Here is a 13,427-nt window from a genome sequence, read left to right as displayed (position 1 = left end):
ATTACATAAGCACGTGTAACAAATACTTACTTCAGTCAGCTAAAATAGCTACTGTTTCTTCCTCATCATTTAAGAATCTAGTGGTGCAAATCTCTTCCGGAATTGTATCTTACATGCTGCTTTTCATCAGCTTCTTCACTAATATAAGCTATTACACTTTACAGAGAATTTTTTAAACTTTGAGTAAAATAAAGAGCCCCTTACTCCCCCCAAAATGTAGCTATGAAACCAAACTAGAACCAAGGGTATTTAAAAATCTGAACAAGGTACATACAAGTAAATTAAATAGAAACGCTGAGATAAATGAAATCTGTGAACATCTGCAAAAAGAACTTTAGAGGCTTTCACAGCACTTCCAATTGTTTTCCTCTGTAATTTCCAGCAACCCTGAACTTAAAAACTAGCACTTAAGGAATTATGCTGTCAAAAAGATTTCCATTAGGTCACAAATCTTCCACCTGATTTCAGCATGGTCTCAAGCACGCCACTTGCACAATGACTGAAGATGCATGTTTACATCTGCAGGTATGAAAACCACTTTGGTTGATTTTTGTGCAGGCAGACAACCAGACTCCAGTGTCTGCACCTGCCAAAGAAGAACCAAAATTGCTCCTACACAGAATTAAATATCAAAATTGCTGGTTGTGGCTCAGAAATGCACTCAAGGATGTGCTTAAAGTTAGGTAAATGATTAAGTCAATGGGATATATGCCTGTTTGTAAATTGTCTTATTGAGAAACAAAGTCCTCCCAGGCACCTATTTTCAACATTACTACTCCCAAATCTTTAGCTGTTGTGAGCTCTCAGCTGTTTTTTCTGGAGTTACTTGCAGTAAAGACTGAGTATTTAAGAGTCACATCATTAATACCAGATCTCTTAACTCCTGCATCACCCACAGGTGAAAATTTTGATCCAGATCAGATGTGGGCACAAGACTGTATATATTTGTAAATCTAGTCATAAAACACAACATGTAGTTGATGACAGAAAATAACTGGTCTGTACACAGCAGTGATATCGGATGATATCTCATCTCACACAGCAACAAATTTAGAAAAAGAAGAAAGGCGGCCTTCAGAAAAATGAACAAAACAGCTACACAGTTATGGAAAAATAGACATTTCTTAATAACACTGTTGTAAATTACACCGTGATTAACTTACATAAGAAACCTTGAGATCCTATTTGGATTATGAAAAAACAGAAACCACAGTAAACACGGCAAGTAACCATCCCCTGTTTACCAAGTGGTTTGTTCTGTCCATTGAACCTTAAGAGCTCTGGAACCATTCAGGATTATTCTAAAGTGAAAAAAAATATTCACTTCTGAGGGGAATTTCAGAACTGATACATTTTCTCTTTTGAAAATGGAACTGATCTTAGACATTCTGAAATCTTCTCTGGAAGGGAATTTCAGGGGAAAAAAGAAGTAATTTTTTGGGGAAAAAAAAAGTGCTTCTAAGATTTTAAACAATTTTCCTGTGATCGGGGGCAGCTTTGGGAATTTCTGCCATGGAGCTAAACGGGCTTCAAATTCAGATAGCGTCCTCAGAGCATGTAGGATCTCATGGTATTAAAAAGCCCTGAAATTCAGAGCAGCTTGTATTTGTTGCAGGGATGGATAGTGCTACAGAGCTAAGAGAAATTCCTGCCTGTATTTTAACTGAAGTTTATCAAAACTAAAAAGTTTCCTTGAAACCATGAAGGATTTTTAACTGGAAATTGTCAATCTGCTTCACTGGTAGATTTCTGACCTATTCTCACAAGAACCAGTGCTGAAATCATCTGACCTCCTCTGAGCACAAAATTCACCAATACATTACCGTGTATTGTGACTTAAGTTGTAAATTACTCAGTGCCTACTACGTGTGTCCTTATAAAATTGATTAACTCTTGGCAAAAGGGGGCCCCAAACCTGAGCAGAAGGAGTGGACCCTGCAGTATCTACATACACATACATTTTTTTCTCCCTTTCCTCTGTTGCACTGGAAGTGGATTTTTGAAAGCGGATCTACATTCTGCATCCTCTGCACTGACATTTCATACACTGTGTTGGCTGCTGAACCATAACCTGTCCGTTTACTTTCTAAGCTGTCAGTTTACTTTCTGTTTTTAAACAAACAGGTTCCTTTCGGCCGTGACACCCCGGAACCAATGCAGGTCCTGCCTCGTGCTTACCCTAGCTGAGATCCATTGACGGTGACTTGTTCACTCTGCAGGAAACCATTTCTCCCTGCCGCTGCCATGGCAGCTGTCAACGGCAGCCTCTTCCCATCCGTTTCTGCAGCGACGCTGGTTATTGAAGCTGGCTGGGATGCTTCCCTCCTGGTCTGCGTGCTTCTGAAAGTAGTTTGGTACCAGCTGGGCCTTAAAGATTGCCTGTTCTGAGAGCCCAAACGGGAAGCAATGGGTGATCTCACTTGTCCCATCGCACTGCCTGAGGTCAGGTAGTTCTCCTTCTCCAAAAGGTTGGTCATGCTGCGACTGTTGCCTGCTTGATGGTACAGAGGGACAGCGGGGCTGGGGTAGACACCATCAAGGACGGCATCGTTAATAGGGCCCATGTGGGAGTGTCTCTTAAAGAAGCGTCCCCTGTTCACTGAATCACGAAGAGTGTACCCAACAATCTCAGACCGAGCATATCTTGGTGGGATGGTCCCGCTGGATCTCCTGCTATCGCCATGCCTCATGGAGAATCCAGTTGAAATCCCTCCGTCATAGTGAAAATCATTGGACACATATGACAATCTTTCAGGACTTTGTTGGGGTGAAACCTCTAGTCTCTTCAGAGGCTGCCTTTGAGCCCTCTCTTCCATTGTCTTGTAAGTAATCCTCGTCCCCCAGCCATTTGTAAAAGAGGATGGCGAGGCCACCTATTCAAGGGTGCATAAGAGAACAGGAGTCTCAGTAAGATCACAGCATTTAGGACTAACAGCAAAGAAACCAAACCAAAAAAGTAAAGATAAAAATTCTAAGGTCTGCTCTCAGAATCACAAAACAAAATGTGAACATCACCAAAACTGTGCATTAAATGGGATTCTGCAACACTTCTTTGTATCTGCCTAACAAAGGTCTAAACATGAGGAGACAAAGTCTAAGCAGCTAGTCTTCTGTCATTAACTCAGAATAGGTGCACAAGTCAATTGTGCCTGGTAGCGAACAGTCTGCTTATTAATGGAGATTTTAGTTTCAGTTTGAAACTCCTCAGGGATTAACACCCACATCTGCTACTAAAATTAAATTCAAGGTTTTCCAATAGACAGAAGAAAATTAATCAGTCAGATATTAAAATATTATACTAAAGTGTCTGCATATCGCTATTAACCTTATTAATATAAGTTATGAAGCCCTCTTGTTCACTTTGGGGTAGGATCTAGTAAAAAGAGATAGTCCCTTCCCTGTTTGTCTAACCTCTTGAAAATGAAGGAGATTACATAACATTCTAAGAAAACCATCTCAATGTTTTCCCTAATTCTATAGTTGCAATTTAAGATGATTTTTCTTTTCCTGTTCCTAATGGGCATGGACAGTAATGGATCATCATCTTGCTTTATAATTTTATCTTTTCTAAACTCAACAAACCCACTTCCTTCAACCTTTCTTTGTAGGATGTGCCTTCAAGATTCTTACTGTTTAGGTGCCATTTGGGGCTTCTCCAATTTTTCTACCTTTTTCTTATGCTCTAAATTGGACATTGTACTCCACTGAAGACCTTTCAGGACTAAATCAACTTGGGTGACTATCTGGCCTTGAAATAGAAGAGTCAAGGCCCAATTTTTTTAAGATCAGTAAGCACAGTGGCATCCAGCCATTAATCAAAGCCCCATATATTCCATTTCCATGTTGTATTAAAGCTTTGGAATATTAAAGGCATTTTTAAGGTAAACTGAGAAGCTTACACAATTTATTAATTGAAGGGACGGGACAGTGCTTAGCAGATAGTTGCCAGACTGAAATCCCTTAATTTCACTGTTGAGGAGTTACTGAGGGTGATAATCAACTCACAAAAGGAGTAAAGGTTGCTGAAACTAGGAGGCTGAGGCAAGGATCACTGGATACATCTGTTTATTCTACGGAAGCTATGCAAGGATATCTTTATCTTTTGTTTGGGGACAAGGAAATTAATGTTTTAGTGAAATACTAGACCTTGTGGCTTTTTCTGGCTCTCACACAGGACAAATAGTCTCTCTCTCTTATTTTTTAATTCTGCCCCCACCCCCATGTGGAAAACTGTAGTATTTTCTTGCAGTTCCTATGTCACCTCCAGTTTCCCTCTTGTTGCTCTCCTCTAGAGAGAAGGGATTCACATTAAATATTATGGACTGGATGATAGGTGAGAACACAGGATAGGAGGACAGAGAAGGAAATTATTTAAGTAAATGGTTCTAACTCTCCCCATACAGAGCCAGAGTAATCTAAAATTAAGAAAGAATCAGCCCCTCTGTATATGGTTATTAAATAAATATTTCTGTTCTCAAGCTGAATTGCTTTCAGTTTACTGATGTTGTTCGTGCAGTAGCATTGCTATTGAGTTGTGTGTTGATTTCCAAGTCATATGGGTGCTCCCTCAAATAGGTTCATACCAGTTATGAGCTGTGTCACAAACCCTGCAGGAAACCAATTATTTATCTTAGCATTCAGGCCGTGACCCAAGAAAAGCTGGTCAAAATAACAAGGGAATTTATGATTAGACAGTTTAGAAACACCATTGTATTGTAAGGACTGTACTGCTCAAATTCTTGTAATGCTAAAACAGGTTACAACAGGGTTATTTTAAATGATAAGGAACACTCTACCTGTCCTTGTGAAACTAAAGCAATCTGTTTTCCTGTGGTTTTGGATGCTTAATTCCCTAACCTCTTTCACCACATTCCCAGCTCCTACCCATGTCATTTGTTACCCCACGGGATAGCTGAACTTCTTCTAGCAACCTCCAACTCTTGTGAGCGGCAGCATGGCCTCCGGCCGCTTTGAGCTACAGATGTGAAGACTGACCGGCTGCCTGGTGGGACGGATGAAGATCTGGCTTGTCACAGCCTTTGCTTTAGTGGGGTGTTCACATGGGTTTTAATTTTCTACCCTGATGCCAATTCTCACAAAACCAACAGGATTGCAAAAAGCCTGTCTGTACGACTGAGCTGAATTTAGCCACTGGGCTCAGAAGTCACTGGAAGGGGGTAAAATGTTAACAGATCTCAGCTGTAAAAACCTCATTTTCTAGAAATCAGGCTTTAAAAAGCAAGCAAGCAAGCAAACAAACCTTGAAACACCATCTACATGCTATTATTTGTGGCAACAAAATGAATAAACTATGCATGTGATATATTAATTTCTATTCATTGTCATCTTTTCCTCACCTGGTTTGACTGGTAATATGAAAAACCATAGGGAGTTCTTAGTGCAGAATCATTTTCAGTAATCCCCATGTTATAGACACGCTCTGGAACACTGGATGCACGGTGCAAACTGCCTATAACCAAACATCAGCAAGATTTTCACAAAACATGATATTGTTATAAAGGACGATTTACAGTACTAGGAAAATGTCCAGTCGACACTGCCACTAATATATATAAGCTGAAAATAAGACAGGGAAATGATGGAAATACATTTGCATTCGGTGTATCACATTCAAAACATTTCTAAGCATAGCTTTCTGAGGATACAAGCCAGTTTTTCAGTTTCCTATTTATGACATATTTTTAACTTTTAGAAGTCTTGTTGTTCATGCAGCTATTTAATGAAAAATGTTTTAACACTACAAGCTGATATTTTAAATATCCCAGATAATGACAGATGATTAAGTACTAAGAAATGGTATCACTGAGCAGTGACTAAGAACACTTATTTTCCACTGTAACCACTCTGAATATATATGCATGGTTTACGTTAGAGGCTGACTATAACATGCACAGTACACAAGAAATTAAAATATTGCAGCTGTAGATTGTAGATGAGAAACATGGGTTGCTGCATATACCTCTGTTACTGTGCACCCTAGAGAGGCAATTTTCACAATGTACCACTGTAAACAAATAGCATACACTGAGTATAGACTGTTTATTTCATAGTCATCTACCTCAACTGCTGATATTTCTTCTCCCCTAGGCGCCAGTATAAAGATGAGATATTGGAGCAAGTAGTGCTTCACTAACCTCAGTGCTTCACCCGAAGAGCACAAAGTATCTACGAACAAATTCTATGGCTTATGGAGGCACGTTGCATATGATGCTGTAAAGTAGGGTTGCTTAATGACACTATAAATCTGCACCTGAAAGGTTCACTAATCCTACAAATAATGTAGAAGATGATCCACAGTGTATCATCAGCTCCGATTCTATTTTTCCTTGACCCAGCTTTGAAAATAGAACAGTGCATTATGATTATTGCTTTCGCTAAAACTGCATTCTTCTTCTAATTTAAAACAAACAAGCCAACCAAGCAAAAACTTCAGGCTGTTTCTTTTTCACTGGTACAATGCATTGTCAAAGAAAAAGTGCTTCTATTAATTTTTTTTAAAGCAACAGATACTGCTGAAACAATTATCCATGATATTCCCATGTTACTATGAGAATCAGCATACAGGAATATAAATAACCCAGATGGGTTTAAAGAGGTGAAGCAGAAGTTGAAAGCATGATATACCTCAAATCGGTCATAAATGGGGCCAGTGGGTGCTGCAGAAGTTTAGGCTGAACAGATAACAGTGGTCAATAAAGAAGTTAATCGGCCATGAATTTTCATAATAGCAGATACTACCTAAGATACTACAGAAATCTAAAGAACCAATCATTAACTTGGTCAAACTGCTGAAGTCTCCACTTCTAAAAATAGTAGGAGTCATATGCCCACGGGAATTCAGGTGCCAAAACCACGCAGGCGAGTGTCTGTTGGGATCTTTGAAAGCAGCTGGTGTACGTGTGCCAAAGAGCTGAGGTTTTCAGTTTGTGCAGTTAGACTCTGGGCTTCATTAGGTGCACACGGGTATCCCTAGGAACTTCAGTACACCTGTATCTTTGATCCTTAGCGTCCACAGCTAGTAAAGGGCTTGACAAGGATGAAAATAAACAAGAGACTCATGTAACAAGAATAATTTATGAATGATTCTCACTAGCACGTAGCTACCTGGTTAAGTCCAAATTTGTGCATAATATAATATATTATTGTGTTATACTATATTATATACAATATAATAGCAGACTGCAATAATTTGAGGCCTAATTCAATCATACTTTGCAGTTATTTTGCTTTAATCATACTTTCCAATTCTTTCATTTTGGCCATGAGAGACAGATTTAAACATGTATTAGGTGATTTGTTAAGACACATTCACGGTAACTTTGCGTCATGAGAGTGGAATGATGCAGCTTGGTCAAACTCATGATTTGGATTGTAATAATTCCTTTGTGACATTACAAGGTTACCATAGCCCAAGGGTTATCCAAGTACATGAGAAAGCAGTAAGAGCAAACTGTTGTTTTATACTGCAAAAAAATCCTGCCAATGTACACTGACATCCAAAATCTACAAATTCATATAAATCTCTCATTTGTGTGATATTATTCCCATATCAATGTATTATTTCAGGTGCCCAATAAGACTCCATCTTAGCCTATCACCTGTGCCTGCTTTTTAAAGATTCACTTTATGCATTGCTGCATATTAAAGTACTTTCATATAAGTCTTTAAATACAAATACACATACATTTCTGTTTCTTTATAGTTAGTATTTTTTGTCCAGTTTACTTTACTAAGTGAGAAATTACTCTCAGTTATTTTTCTACTTAGGTCATAAAGATCATTTGAGCAAGTAATTTGTGCATGTTTTAGGTAACTCTAAACTCCCTGTCTTTACTAAACAAATAATAATAATAAAAGGATAAATTAAAAATAACAAGGCTGTCCATGAACTAACTGAGGATAAACTACATATCTAACAGTCCCTCTTTGCAAAAGCAAAATACAGTCAATCAGAAATTGTAAGTCAGTTATCTTCAAGTAGTCCTCGTTTTTTTAAATGTCTTTCAGAGATAAACACAGTATATGTTAGCTTATGGAATCTCACTTGCATTTACAGTATCTCTTGCTTGCTCTTACCATATCAGTAAATTATTTTGCTAGCATTTTACCTGTAGATTTATTAGGTAGACATAAAATGTATGTCTTTTTATTGCATGCTGTTTACTTCTGCCAAAAGCCAGTGTGTTAAAGGAAAAAGTGGTAACCGAAATGCTGTGTCTTTCCATTAGTTATGAGGTGCAGAATAGGTGATCTGATCAAAACTTGCCTCTGCCAGCAAGGCTTCCTTCAGCTTATTTTCACCATACTACAAAAACCTTTATGTCTTTCCCACCTCTCAGATTTGCTCAGTATTGCATATATTCAGAAATCATTAGGCAGTCCCTATACACTCAGTGCAATGGTTTAAAAAAAAAAAAAAAAAAGAAAAAAAAAAGCCATGAATGATTTTAAAAAAAAATATTATGGGTTCATTTATTGTTAGGATTAAAATTTTCTAACTGTGAGACTCAGTGTTTTAAGTCTCACAAAAACTCTCTGAGTAAATATGCACACGATTCAGTTACTCATCCGTAAGGGACAAATGCTATTTGAGAGGCCATAGGATGCCATACTCGATTTCTAGCAGCCAGTCAAATAAAGGATGGGTTTCCTACAGGCCCTGCATCATGTCTGTCAGTCCAGGAGGATATTTTGGAAAACTCAGGCATCTCAGACAGCAGCAGACACCCATGTGTGGGCAATTGAGTGGAACCGTTTATCAGAGTCTCCCCTCTTCCCTGTCAGTATGAACCAAAGCAGACCAGGAACGCTTTGGATGTGGTTGGTGGAGGAGGAAAACTAAACCCCTTCGCTCTTCTCCATGCCTAAAATAAAAGCTGTATAAAAATCACCTGATTTTGCAACAGTTATGACAAAATTTTGAGTCCTGAAAAAATAATTACACTATCAGGAGGGAGACTGTACCGATGACTGAGCAAAACCCCCATCCATCTTCCCAGAGGCTCCTCTCAAGGCCCCTTTGTTCCCTGGGATGTGAGAGGTCCAACATCTCCAAAGGCCTTGGAAGGTCCTCCCCAGCAATCACTGCCCATGGCTGCAGACAGATCAATCACCTGTTCGCTTGGCTTTCAAAAGCAACAATGACAAGAGGCATCTCCAAGATATGCGATATATGAGAAAGACAGTCATTCTCCATCAGGAGTTAGGCGTATCAAATTCCCCTTAAATCATGTACAGTGTTAACTCTCAGTTGTCAGTTTTTTTCAAGGCTTTTGTATATGAATGGTTACCATGAAAGCCAAATTTTGGCTTTAAACCCCCCACTGCGGGCATCAATGCAGCTGTACCCTGTACACAGAAGTCTATTAAGGACCACGATACTTTCACGCACCCTGAGTGCCCACCTGCTGAGCACCCACTGTCCACTCTTGCTCAGAGCAGGTGGGTGATTATACCCCCAACAGAGACTCCCAAGTGTTCCCGGACTATCATCTTTTAATCCTTCCTTACACTCCACCACTCACAATGGACCGAGATGGTGACATTTAAGAATGGCATATCAAAAACTTCACTGAATCACTTCATCTAGAGATCCAAGAGCTTTCTTTTTGATCATGTGCTGTCATCACCCTGCCAGCACATGCCTGGTCCCAAAGGAGTTTTTCTAGCATTTTTTACTTTGTGCTGGTCAGTACATTTACACAAGTACTCCAACTTAAGAAAAAGATTTCTTCTGGCTCTGGAAGCAGAGGTGAGGAATTTAATGAAACCAATAAAAAGTGGAAGTCACCAACAAGGAATTTTTTCTACGTCCTTTTCCCACAAAGCTATAAACAGAAAATCACTATGAAGCAGTTAACACAGTCAGAATTCTGCAAAACAGAAGGCTAAGGATAGAACACTCCCCCAAACCCCTAAAAGCAAGTTTAACAAAAACTACTACTAAGAATTTTAGAAACGAAGAAACACAAAGAATAAATAAGGCTCTGATTGTAACAGTCTCGTATCTGATGCTGTTGATTTGGAAATCACGTTGTTAGAATTCTGTTTTTTATAAACACACTGTGTTTATAGAACTCTGTGCTAGAGGAGGAATCTCTACACAGACAGCAGTTCATCAGACTGGTTTTTATGATACTGTACTCAATTCCGCCCTCAATTTTTACAATGGAGCTGATAAGGATGTACAGGATGTAGAGGAAAGTAGACTTTAGTCCAGGGATTATACTAAAGAAACAGAAATACCACAAGTTAATTTAAAAAGCCAATCAAAATCCAAATTGAACAAGATCAGAAGCAAGTGGACTCATAAAGAGAATAAAGTTTAACAGACTCCTAAAGTGCACATAAAATAATCAATAGTGTTGCATCATATGTGAGCTGAAAAACACCAGTTATTAAGGTATATGATTCTGAATGACATTTGTCTTTGGTAAGGCTGAACCATCTATCATTCCATTTCCATCCTTAAAAAGTATTCAGACATTTCATACAGCTTCTTTAGTTGTTCATAATTTTTAAGGGCAGCATAATCTTTAATTTATAGAGGTTCAGCATCAGATGAACTGGAAAAGTTGCAGCTGTTGTTAAACTACTGCTTGAAAAACTACTAACAATGTTTGACTACGTCTTGAAAAGTCACGGCAGTATGTGACTTCAATCATTTGGCAGCCAGTGGAATCCTCAAATCTGAGAACAACCTGAATTTCTATTATAAAAAAGAAGAAATACACCCTCCAAAAGGTGAGGAAAGGGCATGAAACAGCAAACAACATGGGGGTAGGAAGCAAAAGGATGTTTTTCCATTTAAAGGTGATGCTCAAGGCTAAGCAGACACCTTTAATTTGAAACTCTAAGGAGAAATTATGCTGCCTGACAGAGTACTTCTTGCAGCTTCAAAGCTTCAAGTACAGTCAGTGGAAAATAGGTGTGCACAGACGATACTAGGCAGGACCTTTACTACCACTGATTTTTCATACCCAGTGGTTATGTACTTGGCTAATTTTAGGCATGTATGTGAATACTCTGGTTAGGTATGTGCTAAGTACCTTGCTGAACAGAGTCTGAAATACTCCTACAGATAGGACAGTTATCTGACAGAGGCCTGCTCCTGCTCCTTCTAAATCTTTGCATCATCTTTGCTGCAACTGCAAACAATATGGGACCCTTAGTAAATGTATCTAGAAAACTGTTATAATTCAGAGAAAGTGAGTTTTTTGCATGTAAAAGACTGCACATTTTTAAAAAGCACCCCACATATAAGAATCCAAATGTTCTCAAAGCACAGTCAAATTTTGAGCAAGTCTATATAAGAAGCACATTGGGATACACATGCATATATATGTACATTTTTCAAGAATGTCAACATGTTAAATGCATGATAGGTATTTGATTCACATTATATATATTTAAGATATTGATAGATATACATATATATATATAAAAATACATGGAATACATTCCAGGTCCATTTGTTTTTTCTGAGGTTTGCAGTGGGACTAAAAAAAGTATGGCGAGTTGGGCACAAGAATACATTTGAAAGAAGAAAAGTTCATTTTATGCATGAACAATACATGTAACAGACATGTCATTTGCCACTCCTGATCCTGAAGCTTAAAAGTTTTGCTATCTCAGAAATGCAAAGGGATCAAATACTTGACCTTTAGAAAAACAAAGCAAACCAAGACAACTATCCCCAAATCCATCAGGTCTGTTAACATATTCCAGATAAGCTGAGTTAGGAGGAGTCAAACTTCGTCTTAATAGTGTTTTATGCATGGTTTAGAGACATGGTCTCACATTCATGACACCATATAATTTATTAACTATTCTTAAAAAGCTTTTCCCAGGCTCTTTGTTGAGAGAAAAAGAAATTAAGTTACTCTAAAAGTGTTTAGAAATCTTATTTAAATGAGAGCAGCTGAGCTAAGGACTCAACATGTGTAGCTGCACATTGCACAGCTGTGTGTACCTGTTTATGCAGTTTGTGTACCTGATTTTTCTGAGCAGAGTATGTCCGTGTCTGCATTGTATGCATTTTTCGCTATAAGGCATGTTTTAGATAGAAGCCAGATGAAGTACAAGGAAACATTCCTCTGCCTGACAAGATAGACGAGTGAAGTATAGTTATAAATTTAAAGACCTTTGGCTCACAGCTTTTTGCAAATGAAAGGTGGCAACTTCTTTAATGACAACTGAGCAACAGGGTATATAGCCTGCAAGTCAGTTGTGTCTTCCTATTTAAAAACAGGATTAAAGTTTTCATGGTAAGGGCTGCTTTTTTTTCAATTTACTTTGAAAACAACACATCTCTTGGCCATTAATAGTTGAGACTAAACCCCTCGAGCAGCTTGCTTGTAACCCTCAGCACCTGACAAAGTCACTCTGTGGGTGCCAGACCCTGGTTGGGCCAATAGGCACGACTGTGCGGACCTGGCTGACGGATCTGGCCTTCGGTAGAAGCAAGGACTGACTGATGTCAGTTTGTGACATGCACGTCAAAGAACAGGGTAAATAATGTCTGGTAGCGATATCGTTCCATGTTTCCCATTCACGCCTTTCCTAGAGTTACTTTTCCAAACCTCCTTTTAGTTGTTGGTTGTTTTTGGTTTGTTTGTTGGGTTTTTTTTCGAGGTGAAACAAGGAAAAACATTTCCTACGTTTCTTCCCGGTTTATTTTGCAAACGGGGCCAGTGGGGAAGGCAAAGGTATTCAAATAAGCACAGCGAGCGGTTGCTGGGTGAGGAAAGTTTCGGCTCGATTCTTGCCCGGGGCAGCCCCCGCCGCTCACCCACGGTCCGGCCGTCGGGAGGGAGAAACTTTTGACGCGCTTGGGTGGGGAAACAAGAAAGGGAAGAGGCGACAGGGCCACGCTTTTCTGTCCGAGCCCGTAAAGGCCAACGACCTACGGCGGTCCCGGCGGCTGCCCCGAGCGGCTGGGGTCTCCCCCCGGGGCCGCCGCCCCCGGAGCCCCTTCCCGTGCTCCCGCCGCCGCCGAAACCGCCGCCGCCGGCACCGGACGGCCCCGAGGGGCCGGGCACTCACCGTTCCGCAGCGAGCCCCGGCTCTTCCTAGCCAGCGTCTGCTGGACCTGCCGGTGGATCCGCAGCGCCTTCTCCTCCCCGGCCCGGCCGCCCGAAAGCTTGAGCCTGGCCTCGGAGGGCAGCGCCAGGCTGGAGCTGTCCAACTCCCCCAGGATCTGCTGGCCCAGCACCGTGCGGATGTAGCCCTGCTCGGCCACGGGGCCGCGGCCGGCCATGGGCACAGCCGGGCGCCGCTCCGCTCCGCTCCGATAACCTGTTGCGCCGCCGCCGCCTCCTACCCCAGCGCCGGGGCTGAGCCGCCGAGGGCCGCGCCGGGCTCTGCCCCGCCCCACCCGCGCAGGTGCCAGGCACGGCCCGCGCCCC

General features: G+C 40.5%; 1 protein-coding gene across 2 annotated transcripts in view; it reads right to left on the bottom strand.

Annotated features, from left to right (window-relative positions):
• Positions 1 to 13,393, bottom strand: part of PKP2 (plakophilin 2) — a 43,276-nt gene extending 29,883 nt beyond the window's left edge. The window contains exons 1-3 of one of the 2 annotated variants that reach the window (XM_075051004.1): positions 13,066 to 13,393; positions 5,358 to 5,470; positions 2,179 to 2,873 (exon numbers count right to left, since the gene is read on the bottom strand). In XM_075051004.1, coding sequence (XP_074907105.1) covers positions 2,179 to 2,873; positions 5,358 to 5,470; positions 13,066 to 13,279 — 1,022 coding nt within the window. In that variant the 5' untranslated portion in view covers positions 13,280 to 13,393. The remainder of the gene's footprint in view (positions 1 to 2,178; positions 2,874 to 5,357; positions 5,471 to 13,065) is intronic. The other variant, XM_075051003.1, reaches the window with a different exon arrangement.
• Between the last annotated feature and the right edge of the window lie 34 nt (positions 13,394 to 13,427).

This window comes from Buteo buteo, chromosome 19 (genome assembly GCF_964188355.1).
Source record: "Buteo buteo chromosome 19, bButBut1.hap1.1, whole genome shotgun sequence".
Classification (NCBI taxonomy): Eukaryota; Metazoa; Chordata; class Aves; order Accipitriformes; family Accipitridae; genus Buteo; species Buteo buteo.
The sequence above is the reverse complement of the archived record's forward strand: the minus strand, read 5'-3'. Positions and strand labels throughout refer to the sequence as shown.